The sequence below is a fragment of the Dreissena polymorpha genome, chromosome 1 (genome assembly GCF_020536995.1).
Source record: "Dreissena polymorpha isolate Duluth1 chromosome 1, UMN_Dpol_1.0, whole genome shotgun sequence".
Lineage (NCBI taxonomy): Eukaryota > Metazoa > Mollusca > Bivalvia > Myida > Dreissenidae > Dreissena > Dreissena polymorpha.
Genome location: NC_068355.1, coordinates 62,566,106 through 62,579,012, shown reverse-complemented (window position 1 = coordinate 62,579,012; position 12,907 = coordinate 62,566,106). Strand labels below are relative to the sequence as shown.

General features: G+C 36.3%; 1 protein-coding gene across 5 annotated transcripts in view; it reads left to right on the top strand.

The window, feature by feature from the left end:
- LOC127831960 (condensin-2 complex subunit D3-like) overlaps positions 1–12,907 on the top strand; it is a 136,374-nt gene that overhangs the window by 64,604 nt on the left and 58,863 nt on the right. For all 5 annotated transcript variants that reach the window (XR_008026586.1, XM_052357067.1, XM_052357058.1 and 2 more), the window contains 4 exons: positions 3,537–3,647; positions 4,945–5,004; positions 11,085–11,169; positions 12,366–12,484. Coding sequence is in view for 4 of the 5 variants with exons in the window: in XM_052357067.1 (XP_052213027.1) it covers positions 3,537–3,647; positions 4,945–5,004; positions 11,085–11,169; positions 12,366–12,484 (375 nt within the window). In the remaining variant the exon portion in view is untranslated. The remainder of the gene's footprint in view (positions 1–3,536; positions 3,648–4,944; positions 5,005–11,084; positions 11,170–12,365; positions 12,485–12,907) is intronic.

Genomic DNA, 12,907 nt, shown 5'->3' with positions numbered 1-12,907 from the left:
TCCTAGATCAAGCTAACCTGGGACGATACTTTACACACATTCATCATGCCTTGGTTTCCTAGATCAAGCTAACCTGGGACGATACTTTACACACATGCATTATGCCTTGGTTTCCTAGATCAAGCTAACCTGGGACGATACTTTACACACATTCATCATGCCTTGGTTTCCTAGATCAAGCTAACCTGGGACGATACTTTACACACATTCATTATGCCTTGGTTTCCTAGATCAAGCTAACCTGGGACTATACTTTAGGCACATGCATTATACCTTGTCCAAGGGATTTTGACCAAGGCTCTTATATTAACCCTTGGGATGAAGTCTGAGACTTTTGACAGAGGAACCAGAAATACACGATCCACAAGTATGTCAGACCTGTTTACTTATACGAATTCGCCATAGTTTCTGGGTTCTATTGCTTAACTATACACTACAGATTGGTACTAGAAAACTATGGATCTGTGGAGCAAAGTGGTCAAATTTCGTTTTTATGTCCCTTAGTCTATACTGGGGAACATATTGTTTTTGCCCTGTCTGTTTGTTGGTTTGTTTGTTTGCGTCAAACTTTAACATTGGCCATAACTTGTGCAATATTGAAGTTATTTGGCATGCATTTGTATCTCATGGAGCTGCACATTTTGAGTGGTGAAAGGTCAAGGTCATCCTTCAATGTCAAAGGTCAAATAAATGGGGGGGGGGGCATAGTGTTTCACAAACACATCTTGTTTAAATCATGCTTTCACTTCTTGTCATTCATTATGAGTATAGTCGAAACCCGATGGCAGGAACTTGCAGCTACTTACAAAAAAAGTTAAGAGCCAACAGGAATTTGAGCCAACCAATTTCTAATATACTTATGTTTACTAACATAAATCTGCATTGCATTTACATCATCTGTTGACAGTGTTTTTTTCAGTTTAGGGGGAAGGGGGTCGGGTCCCCTGAGGGGGGGGGGAAAATTCGCGCGTAAAAGGGGAAAAGAGGGAAATTTCTATGCTTAGCTAGTAACAGTACAAAATCAAGTTTTAACACTATAATTCACCATACAGAGGGAGAAAAACATAATTCAAACTCTTTTATTCATAAACATGTTATGTTCATGTTCAAAGTTCGACATTTCTGGGCTTTTCAGCAAATTTATCAATTATTCTGGTGACCTCTTCACCATGTCTCTCCGTGTGCAGACAAATCTGATCAGGGACTCCAGTGTAGCTTCCCTAAGCCTGTTTCTCTGTGGCGTGCAAAGCAGGTTGAGCAAACTAAACAGTCTTTCAACACTCTTGACCGGACGTTTCTGGCGTTTCACTGCCGGCATTTGAAGAAGACTGACTTTTAAGTTGTACTTGTTTGAAAAGAATATCAATTTATTTTTAAGTTAAAACAGATTTGTCAATTTTTTACGATAGCTTTTGTTGTTGTGCGACATGTTGGATTACGTATGGTTTGCGGTAGATGTCGTAAAGTGAAAGTCGTGATAGTGAACTACGTACGGTTTGTGGTAAAGGCTAAAATAAAGTAAACACGCGAATGCAGTTCAGGAAAATTGTAGTAAATTCGTAACGAAAGACATTTAAATGAGGTATTGATTAAAATTGAATAACACTTCCGAGAGGGGATTTAAAAAAATATTTGGGGGAAAAATATATACTCTAAAGATGGAGGAATGGGGCCGAATAACGCCGAATATTTCATCCAAAAAAAACACTGGCTGAAGAATATTCATACTACTCTGTACTACTTTCATGTTATTAAATTATTAAAAAGCAAATAAAAACCATCTACTTTAATTCATCAATGTTTTTCAAAAGTTACACATACAATCAAGCAAATATCATATATTAAATGAATATTATACAAGAGCATTTTTAAGTAGCACATTTACGTGTACAGGTAATAAATAGCACTAAAATCAAATATGCATAAACACTATTTACACATCCCTAAAATATTTATCAGCATTACATATATTTATGTGCTTGTTTTATTTTTCAAGAATGTCATGTTGTTGGTCTGTTATTTGTTCATGAGTTGTAGTACTGATACAATTTGATACAAAGTGCAAAGTTTTCTATTCCATCAAGTGGACATTGTGCATGTTGTGATATAGCTGTTTGAGCCATAATAATACTGCAAAAATCTAAAAAAAAGGCCAGATTTTTTACAAATCTTTTACTCAAATCAATAAACAATTGAGATGATGACATGTTTGCAATCATAGCATGTCTTAATCAAGCGCTCCTAATCAATTAACAGATTTATGTGACCCAAAGCGAGTTCAAGCCAAATGAACGAAAGAATGTGTGGAAATTGTGACTGGGACTTTGAAAACAGTTCTAGCAATCTGATAATTCGACCCTCGCAAGTCTGAGCCATCCGACAAAAAATTATACGTATATATAGCAATAAACAATCGGTGCTTAATGGAGAGTTTGAGCCAACCGGAAATTCTAGCCATGCGAGTTCTAGTCATCTGATATCGACTGTACTTTCAATAATAAACTATCTAAAAGACCAAAACAATAAAGATACAACTTTTTTGTTTTTATGCCCCCAGTAGGGTGGCATATAGCAGTTGAACTGTCCTTTAGTCAGTATTTTTAGTCAGTCTGTCCGTTCGTCCGAAAAATCTTTAACATTGGCCATAACTTTTTCACTATTGAAGAGAGCAACTTGATATTTGGCATGCATGTGTATCTCATGAAGCTGCACATTTTAAGTGGTGGAAGTTCAAGGTCAAGGTCATCCTTCAAGGTCAAAGGTAAAAAAAAAGTGTGTTTTTTTTCAAAGCGGCATTCTCATGAAGCTGCACATTTTGAGTGGTTGAAGTTCAAGGTCAGGTCATCCTTCAAGGTCAAAGGTAAAAAAAAAAAATTCAAAGTTGCCTTCTCATGAAGCTGCACATTTTGAGTGGTGGAAAGTCAAGGTCATCCTTCAAGGTCAAAGGTCAAAGAAACAAAAACCTTTTTTTTTCAAAGCGGCGCATTAGGGGGCATTGTGTTTCTGACGAACACATCTCTTGTTATTTGTAAATTTTATTACGCGTAGAAATAAATGTTTTGATATTACTGTATTATGCATGAAATGCACAGTTTCCACGAGGAAAATCTAGGTTTTCAATAGAAGTCTAATAAGTAACTGTCCACAATTTTATCGTGGACGAGTACACATTACCGACTGATTAGTGTGCTTGGTATTAGCCACTGAAATTATTGATAAATATTGACACAGGGTTATTCACGCATGACTTATTCACAACTGAGCAAATCTTGGACAAAGGGAAATTAAGATGTTATCAATTAGGGCGTATGGCGAGCACAATAATTGATTAAATCTTGCGATCAAGCATACGGTAACAATAGGGGACAGAAAACAGCGGGTGCTCATTAAAGGGCAGGGCGGCGGCCATTGGAAAGGGCAGCATGGCCATGGCTTTGAAAGGGGGCAGCGTGGCACTACAAAAAAAGGGCATGGCGCCATGCTAAAACGGACTGGATTTAACACTAACAATACACTATGTACTGTGTATGTTACAGGAGATCAAACTGTCCTCCTTGAAAGTCAAGCCCACTGAGGAGGTGGCCACAGATGAACAGGAAATGGCAGCTGTAGTCATAGCTACCGCGAAGAAAACCATCATCACACAGGTAACTAGCAGTGAGGAATGACTAGAATTTTGTACAGCAGTGAATTATTGATAGCATAAATAGATTGAGAATTTTTTTACTACATAGTGTTCTCATCCTGGCATAAATGTGAAAGTGAAACCTTTCTTAACTTAATCCTTTAGAAAACACAATTCCTGCTTAAACCAAATAACTAAATTGTTGGGAATTATCCTTATTATGCCCCCCTTCGAGGAAGAGGGGGTATATTGTTTTGCACATGTCGGTCCGTCCGTATGTCCGTCCGTCCGTCCGTCCACCAGATGGTTTCCGGATGATAACTCAAGAACGCTTAGGCCTAGGATCATGTAACTTCATAGGTACATTGATCATGACTCGCAGATGACCACTATTAATTTTGAGGTCAAAGGTCAAGGTCACGGTGACCGGAAATAGTAAAATGGTTTCCAGATGATAACTCAAGAACGCTTATGCCTAGGATCATGAAACTATATAGGTACATTGATCATGACTCGCAGATGACCCCTATTGATTTTCAGGTCACTAGGTCAATGGTCAAGGTCACGGTGACCGGAAATAGTAAAATGGTTTTCGGATGATAACTCAAGAACTGTTATGCCAAGGATCATGAAACTTCATGGTACATTGATCATGACTCGCAGATGACCCCTATTGACTTTCAGGTCATTAGGTCAAAGGTCAAGGTCACAGTGCCAAAAAATCACACAATGGCTGCAACTACAACTGACAGCCCATATGGGGGTGCATGCATGTTTTACAAACAGCCCTTGTTTTATTTTGCTGTAAACTGTGTGTAAGCTGACCTCCAGGTACATGAATATTTTTTACATGCATTGAATAAAAAAATATGATTTACACATAAATTATGATACAAAAGTAATGAACTATTGTTAACATCAACATCATTTTGTATTATTTTAAACAATCAATATAAGTGTTATGGTAAATGGAGTTTTAAATAAAAACCTATATAAACCACACACCTAAAAACTCTTGGTTCAATACCTGCACTATTATATTGAGACATTGTTTCATTTTATAACAGGACTTACTTTATCCTATTTGTTTCAATAAAATCATTGTATGTTAAGCTTGAAAGCATGACTTTGCAGGCTGGATCAGAAGTACTACTGACCTTATACAAAAAACTACTATGTCATTCTGTAGCTTTGATAAGCCATTCAAAAAAGAAAAATCTGTATGTATATATAAGAATTATATAACAACATAATAGTGAAATAAAAACATGCTTCATTTGTTACACACTTATAACTATTATCTTTTTGTTGTGCTTCAGGTTGTAAAGAAAAATGTAATGGAGAATGTGGTGCCCATTGTGGTGTCCTTGAAACATCTGGTGAGTACGTTTACTGTAGGCGTGAGGCCAGATACATTTGGTATAGTGTGCATTTGTGTGCATTCAATAAACACTGTTTTCCAAGTGAAATTGTGACATCTCATCTCTTAAGTGTGATGGCCAATGTCTATTGTAAGACAGTAGTGTGGTAAAAGTGAAATCCTGTGTGTCTATTGTATTATGAAACAAGGAAGCAGCACAATAAAGGTCCTGTGCCTTTATAACCTAGAAGTGTGTTTAAGGTGATATAGAGAATACTAGGTTAGCGTTGAATACAGAGAAGTTTATGTTGCGCGGCTTAGAACGCCGGAAGCACAAGCCTTGGCGAGCGCTTTCGGTGTTTGAGCCGAGCAACATAAACTTCTCTGTATTCAACCCCAAACCTAGTATTCTATTTATCCAATTTGATTTTTTCAACGTGACATTTAACATAAATAGATCTAATAACCTCAACAATAATTTTAATTCATTCATAAAAGCGCTTAAAATCTAACAAATGTAACCATGCGTAGTGATATACATGTATTTGTTCTGGTACGCAAAATAGTCTTTAAAAAATTCACACACAAACTGTAAAACAAGTAAAAATATCACCATATGCCTACATTCAATTTTACGCAGAATGCGAATTTTAACACATTACGACCGCGAAAAGAAGATTTTACTTTACTATAATTCATTTTATTTTCGAAAGAAAATGATCAAAATCCAATATGGCGGTGATTGCTCCTGACAAAATGCTGTCGATGTCAACATACATGTACACCATCGACAACCTAGTTCTGGCTACCATAACTTTAAATGTCGCTTTTTATGATTTTTGACTGGCGTGACTTTGTACAGGTCTGTCAATACTGAATAAACTGTACGCTGAAGTTTCTTTAGCTATTGAAGACCTTGACAATTTTGACGAGTAAACAGACAATTGCAGCGACTGACACTTTATTTGACAAAATATACAGGGCAATATGTTTTCCGACTTTGGACGACGAATTTAAGGACGCGCAGAACGTGTTTTTTATATAATGTTATGGGTATGCCGTGTGAGATCCGATGCATCAAGGGCGCCCATGTTAAAATCATTTCCCCGAGAACAGGGAACGACAAAAGTACAAACAAAAATCAAAACACGTAAGAACTAGTATCTTACCTTTAATTATCCTTTAAAATCCATCTAATAATCCATTTAACTCAATAATTGACGATTGTGCATCTAGGGTCTTTAATAATTATTTTAGCATAGTTAAATAAAGACCCTTATGCCATTCTATTACTTTATTCAAATGAGTTTATGAACGCGATAAACTTTCTTCTTCGTCACACGCTACGTCATGTACTCTACATTACTGCTGTTCAAATGAACCGGAGCAGTTTATCTAATAATAGCTGTTGGTAAACTCGGTTGCATTTGCAGATTTCTGCATACAAACATAATTATGTTTAAACTTGCACAATGTTTTATTTATTTATGGTAAATGCCCTTATTGTACGAGAAAATAATTTAATATATAAATACACAAAGAATGGAAAACATTCCCGTACAATACAGATAAATGAGTAGAAAATACTCGTGTACAAAATGGGACGTTCCCAATTCCAGTGTGGTGCTATTTTTACCATCTTATACTTTACACAGCTCTATGCCTAATTTGAATTAAATAGGAAAGCAAACATAGCTGATTATTCATGAACTGTGCGATATGTGTATGGCTTGTACATTCTTAACATTTAAGTTAAATGTCAAAAGTATATGCTTTGGTTATAAACAATGCACATTCCACGAAATAAGGAAAATGTGATCAATTTACAATTAAGATATGTCGACATACAGTACATGTCGAAAACATGTGAAATAAGTCGCGTTTATAATAAATTGTCAAAAAAATGGGGAAAATTACGCAATAAGTATGTCATTTTATGACGCCATCAATCAGCTGATTCATTATACAGATGGCGAAAAATTATGTCATATGACTAGATTTAAAGGTTGAAGGTCGTATAATTTTAAAGCTCAAGTTTTGTCGACTTTGTTTCTTATGAAAAATCATTCAGTGGTAAAGTAAATATAAATAAAAAAATAACAGAACAAAAATCGTGTAATTTTATATTTTATTTCAACAGTTCTTTTGGTGAATATGTCATATATATATTTTTCTGCAAAATATGCACATTTTCTTCTATTAGGTGACCTTAAAATTCGATCAATGAACCAAACAATATCGACCTAATTTTAGCGCATATCGCATGACGTCATTTAAAAAGTAGTCCGTGCACGCAACAGGTATATTCCACAGTGTTGAATACAAGCAAGTATATTCCACAACGTGTTATACCGTCAATGTCGCGGTGAAAATGGGATAAATACATAATACCCGGCGCCTATGTGGTGTGTACATAATACCCCATGTATGTATGGTATGTACATAATGCCCCAAGTCTGTATGAAGTGTCTATGTGATAAACATAATACCCCATTTCTGTATGTTGTGTACATAATACCCATGTATGTTTGGTGTGTCTATGTGATATACATAATACCCCATGTCTGAATAAAGTGTCTATGTGATAAACATAATACCCCATTTCTGTATGTTGTGTACATAATACCCATGTCTGTTTGGTGTGTCTATGTGATTTACTTAATACCCCATGTCTGTATGGTGTGTCTATGTGATATACATATTACCCCATGTCTGTGATGTATGGTGTGTACATAATACCCCATGTTTGTATGGTGTTTCTATGTGATAAACATTATACCCCATGTCTGTATGTTGTGTACATAATACCCATGTATGTTTGGTGTGTCTATGTGATATACATAATACCCCATGTCTGAATGAAGTGTCTATGTGATAAACATAATACCCCATGTCTGAATGAAGTGTCTATGTGATAAACATAATACCCCATTTCTGTATGTTGTGTACAAAATACCCATGTATGTTTGGTGTGTCTATGTGATATACATAATACCCCATGTCTGAATGAAGTGTCTATGTGATATTCATAATACCCCATGTCTGTATGGTATGTACATAATGCCTCAAGTCTGTATGTAGTGTCTTTGTGATATACATAATACCCCATGTCTGTATGAAGTGTCCTTAATACCCCATATCTGTATGGTGTGTACCTAAAATCCCTTTTCTGAATGGTGTGTGTATGTGATATACTTAATACCCCATATCTGAATGGTGTGTGTATGTGATATACTTAATACCCCATGTCTGAATGGTGTGTGTTTGTGATATACTTAATACCCCTTGCCTGAATGGTGTGTGTATGTGATATACTTAATACCCCATGTCTGTATGGTGTGTGTGTGTATGTGATATACTTAATACCCCATGTCTGTATGGTGTGTACATAATACCCCATGTCTATATGAAGTGTTCAACATACCCCATGTCTGTATGGTGTGTACATAATATCCCTTGTCTGTATTGTGTATACATAATACCTTATGTCTGTTTGGTGAGTACATAATACATACCCCATGTTTGTATGGTGTTTAAATAATACATACCCCATGTCTGTATGGTGTGTAAATAATATCCCATGTCTGAATGGTGTGTCTTTGTTATTGTTCTCCGGAAACACCGGCAGCTGGCAATTTCACCTGTTACATTCTTTTTTATGCAGGCTACTTCCGGAAAATATCAATAGAAATGGTGCAAATACACCCGTTATATTGCATAGTCGCCGGTTACTTTAAAAAAAAACTGGCTTCTGAATTTTTTCTGGAAAACACTGCTGAGTATGTGATTTACATATTACCTGATGTCTGTATGGTGTGTACATAATACCCCATGTCTGTTTGGTGTGTCTATGTGATATACATATTACCCCATGTCTGTAATGCATGGTGTGTACATAAATGGCGTGTAAATGTGGTATACATATTACCCCATGTCTGTTTGGTGTGTCTATGTGATATGCATAATACCCCATGTCTGTATGGTGTGGACATAAAACCCCATGTCTGTGTGGTGTGGACATAATACCCCATGTATGTATGGTGTGTCTAGGTGATATATATAATACCTCATGTCTGTATGGTGTGTACATAATACCCCATGTCTGTATGGTGTACAGTCCAACCTGCCCGAGCGACCGCCTGTTAATAGCGACCAACAGTCAATAACGACCACACCGATTTCCTCCCGAACGATTTCGCTATATATTGAACCTGCGAATAAAGCCCACCTGCGAACAAAGACCAATGACCGCCCTTTTACATTCCCAAAAGTCCATTTTGATAGCTTACAACGACCACTGCAATCATAAAAATCAACGATTTTGCAACTTTCAAAGAACAAAATGGCCGCCATGACGCTGTGTAGTCACGTGATACACATCTTACCAGTGGACTCGTCGGTCGCTATGGAAATATTGGCAAGTGACAGTTTATTGCACTCGATAGCAGTTGTTTGTTTATTTAACACGCATTGCTAATTGGTAGTCGCCTGCTTCTTTTATGCATTTGACAGTTTGTCAAAAGTGTAAAAATATTGCCTTTGTATTAAAGTGACTCGCGATTAATGTACTAATTGCTGAAAATATCAAAGACAAGTTTGGGGCTTTCATCAACTCATTAAGGAAATTAACGGTTTTATATCAATAACGATGCCTGAAATACAAACGTTTTGATAGCCATTCCCTTCTTACATTTCTCCTTGATAAGACGTGCATAGATTATAGACAAGTAATCAGTTCAATTTAACCATCATGGCTTCCAAGCGTAAGTTCTTGATGTTGGAAGAACGCGTTGCGGTCATTAGTTTGTTAGTTGAAGGACACAGTTGTAGACGAGTGGCTAGTGATCTTGGTGTAGGCAAAACTCAAATCCAGAACATTCTGAATTACATGTACATATACATGTATGTCAATAATTATTTATAATTGTATATGATTAATGAAATAAATAATAAAAACATAAGGAAATGGAAATAATAAAAACAAAAATGTGTTTTCAATACTTTATTTATTATAAATGCATAAGTATTCAAACATTTAAACAAAAGAGCACATACATAGATAAGGTACCTGTTAAAATACTACTAGCCTATTTTGCAAAGTTTCAATCGACCCTGACAATAAAGACCACCTGTGAACAAAGACCACAACGACCAAATCCCTTGAGTGGTCTTTATAGACAGGTTAGACTGTATACATAATACCCCATGTATGTTGGTGTGTACATAATACCCCATGTCTGTATGGTGTTTCTATGTGATAAACATAATACCCCATGTCTGAATGAAGTGTCTATGTGATATTCATAATACCCCATGTCTGTATGGTATGTACATAATGCCTCAAGTCTGTATGTAGTGTCTATGTGATATACATAATACCCCATGTCTGTATGAAGTGTCCTTAATACCCCATATCTGTATGGTGTGTACCTAAAATCCCTTTTCTGAATGGTGTGTGTATGTGATATACGTAATACCCCATATCTGAATGGTGTGTGTATGTGATATACTTAATACCCCATGTCTGAATGGTGCGTGTTTGTGATATACTTAATACCCCTTGCCTGAATGGTGTGTGTATGTGATATACTTAATATCCCATGTCTGTATGGTGTGTGTGTATGTGATATACTTAATACCCCATGTCTGTATGTTGTGTACATAATACCCCATGTCTATATGAAGTGTACAACATACCCCATGTCTGTATGGTGTGTACATAATATCCCTTGTCTGTATTGTGTATACATAATACCTTATGTCTATCGGATATACATAATACCCCATGTGTGAATGGTGCATCTATGTGATAAACATAATACCAAATGTGTGAATGGTGTGTCTATGCGATATACATAATACCCCATGCCAGTATGTTGTGTATATGTGATAAACATAATACCACATGTCTGAATGGTGTGTCTAAGTGATATACATGTACATAATACCACATGTCTGTGTGGTGTGTACATAATACACCATGTCTGTGTGATGTATACATATTACCCAACATCTGTATGGTATGTATATTATACCTCATTTACCCAACATGTGTATGGTATGTATATTATACCTCATATCTGTATCATATGTCTACAGATGGAGAGGCAGAAGTCCCCACTCATCAAGCAGGTGCTCACATACTTGAGGGAGCTTGTCAAGGACTACAAGACAGAGGTCAAAGGTGAGCTGTCATGCAATAGTATTGGAACACCCACAGTATTGATCAGTTGGTTGGTCTACCTTCTATACCTGGCTTCCAATCATATGCAGATTATTGTAAATATTCTTATCTTGAACATTATTGGTATACAATTTTTTTGTTAGTAATTGGTTTTTATAAAAAATCTTTGCTAAATGTGAAATGGAAACAGGGCATGTGAAGATGCCAGGTGTGATGCAATGCAGAACATGATTAGATTAAAGTCATGTCTATTTGATCTAAATTTGTATGTTCTTGGCCAAATGTCATGAACAATTTTACACATGTTTCTGTGAGGGTCCACCATCAACCTTTATAATATGAACATGCTTCACTGCACAGTATGACCATAGTAGCTAATATTGGAAATATTTCTGACCACTTATTTTGCCAAACTAGGGTTAGATTTGTAAATGATTTCTTACAAATGTTAAGCAGCCAAAATGGCTGCTTGAAAAAAAGATTTTTGTGTTAAAGTTTTGAATATTTGTACATATTTTCTTAATTGGTCCCCTACCAGTTTTACCAGTTTTTCGCTCTGTGTGTCTGTCTGTCACACTTTTCTGGATCCTGCGATAACTTTAAAAGTTCTTAATATTTTTTCATGAAACTTAAAACATGGATAGATGGTAATGTGGACATTATGCACGTCATTTCATTCTTTTCCTACGTAAAAAATTATGGTTGCTATGGTAACAAATAGAATAGAAATACTGCTGAAAATGGTGGTTTTCGGGATCCTGCGATAACTTTAAAACTTCTTCATATTTTTTCATGAAACTTGAAGCATGGGTAGATGGCAATGGACATTATGCACATCATTTCATTTTGTTCCTACATAAAAAATTCTGGTTGCTATGGCAACAAATATAATTTAAAAAATCTGACAATGGTGGATCTGGTAGGGGACATTTATTGCTTGGCAATAGTCATGTTTCTTGACCTTCTTTCACAAACTTTTCTTTTGGTCCTCTACATGGGCTTCTACTTCACTACATTCAAAAATTATTTAACAAATGTGTTATTTTATTGGTGTTTTTTAGCCATATTTTTCCATAAAAAAATAATAAGCGTGTAATTGTAAAATGTTACTTAATCCAGAACTCAATTGATATTCCTCTCACAGATTTGGAGTCTGTAAGTAGACCACTTGTGTATCTTGCCATTCAATGCTCCAGAGATTCTGTCAGCTGACCGTCAACTGGCCACAGAGATCGAGTTTGACCTTCGTAAGTTTGAGGAGGAACAAGAGGCCCTGGTCAGGAAGCTGGCCCCTAATGTGGCCCCAAGTGTCCAGGTAGGCTTGCTATGCTACAAAAAATTATATATTGGCATATTTTTTATGCTCCCCCAAAATTTATTTTGGGGGGAGCATATAGTCGCCGCTTCGTCTGTCCGTATGTGCGTCTGTCTGTCTGTCCGTCCGTCCGTACACAATTTTTGTCCGGGCTATTTCTCAGCAACTGATGATCGGAATTCAATGAAACTTTAGGGGAAGCTTCACTACCAAGAGGAGATGTGCATATTATCAGCCAGTTCTGGTCGGATGATTTTTCACAGAGTTATGGCCCTTTGAAATTTGAAATTTGCCATTAACTGTACATTTAGTGCAATTCGTGCAATTCTTGTCCGGGCTATTTCTCAGCAACTTATGACCGGAATTCAATGAAACTTTATGAGAAGCTTCACTACCAAGAGGAGATTTGCATATTATCAGTGG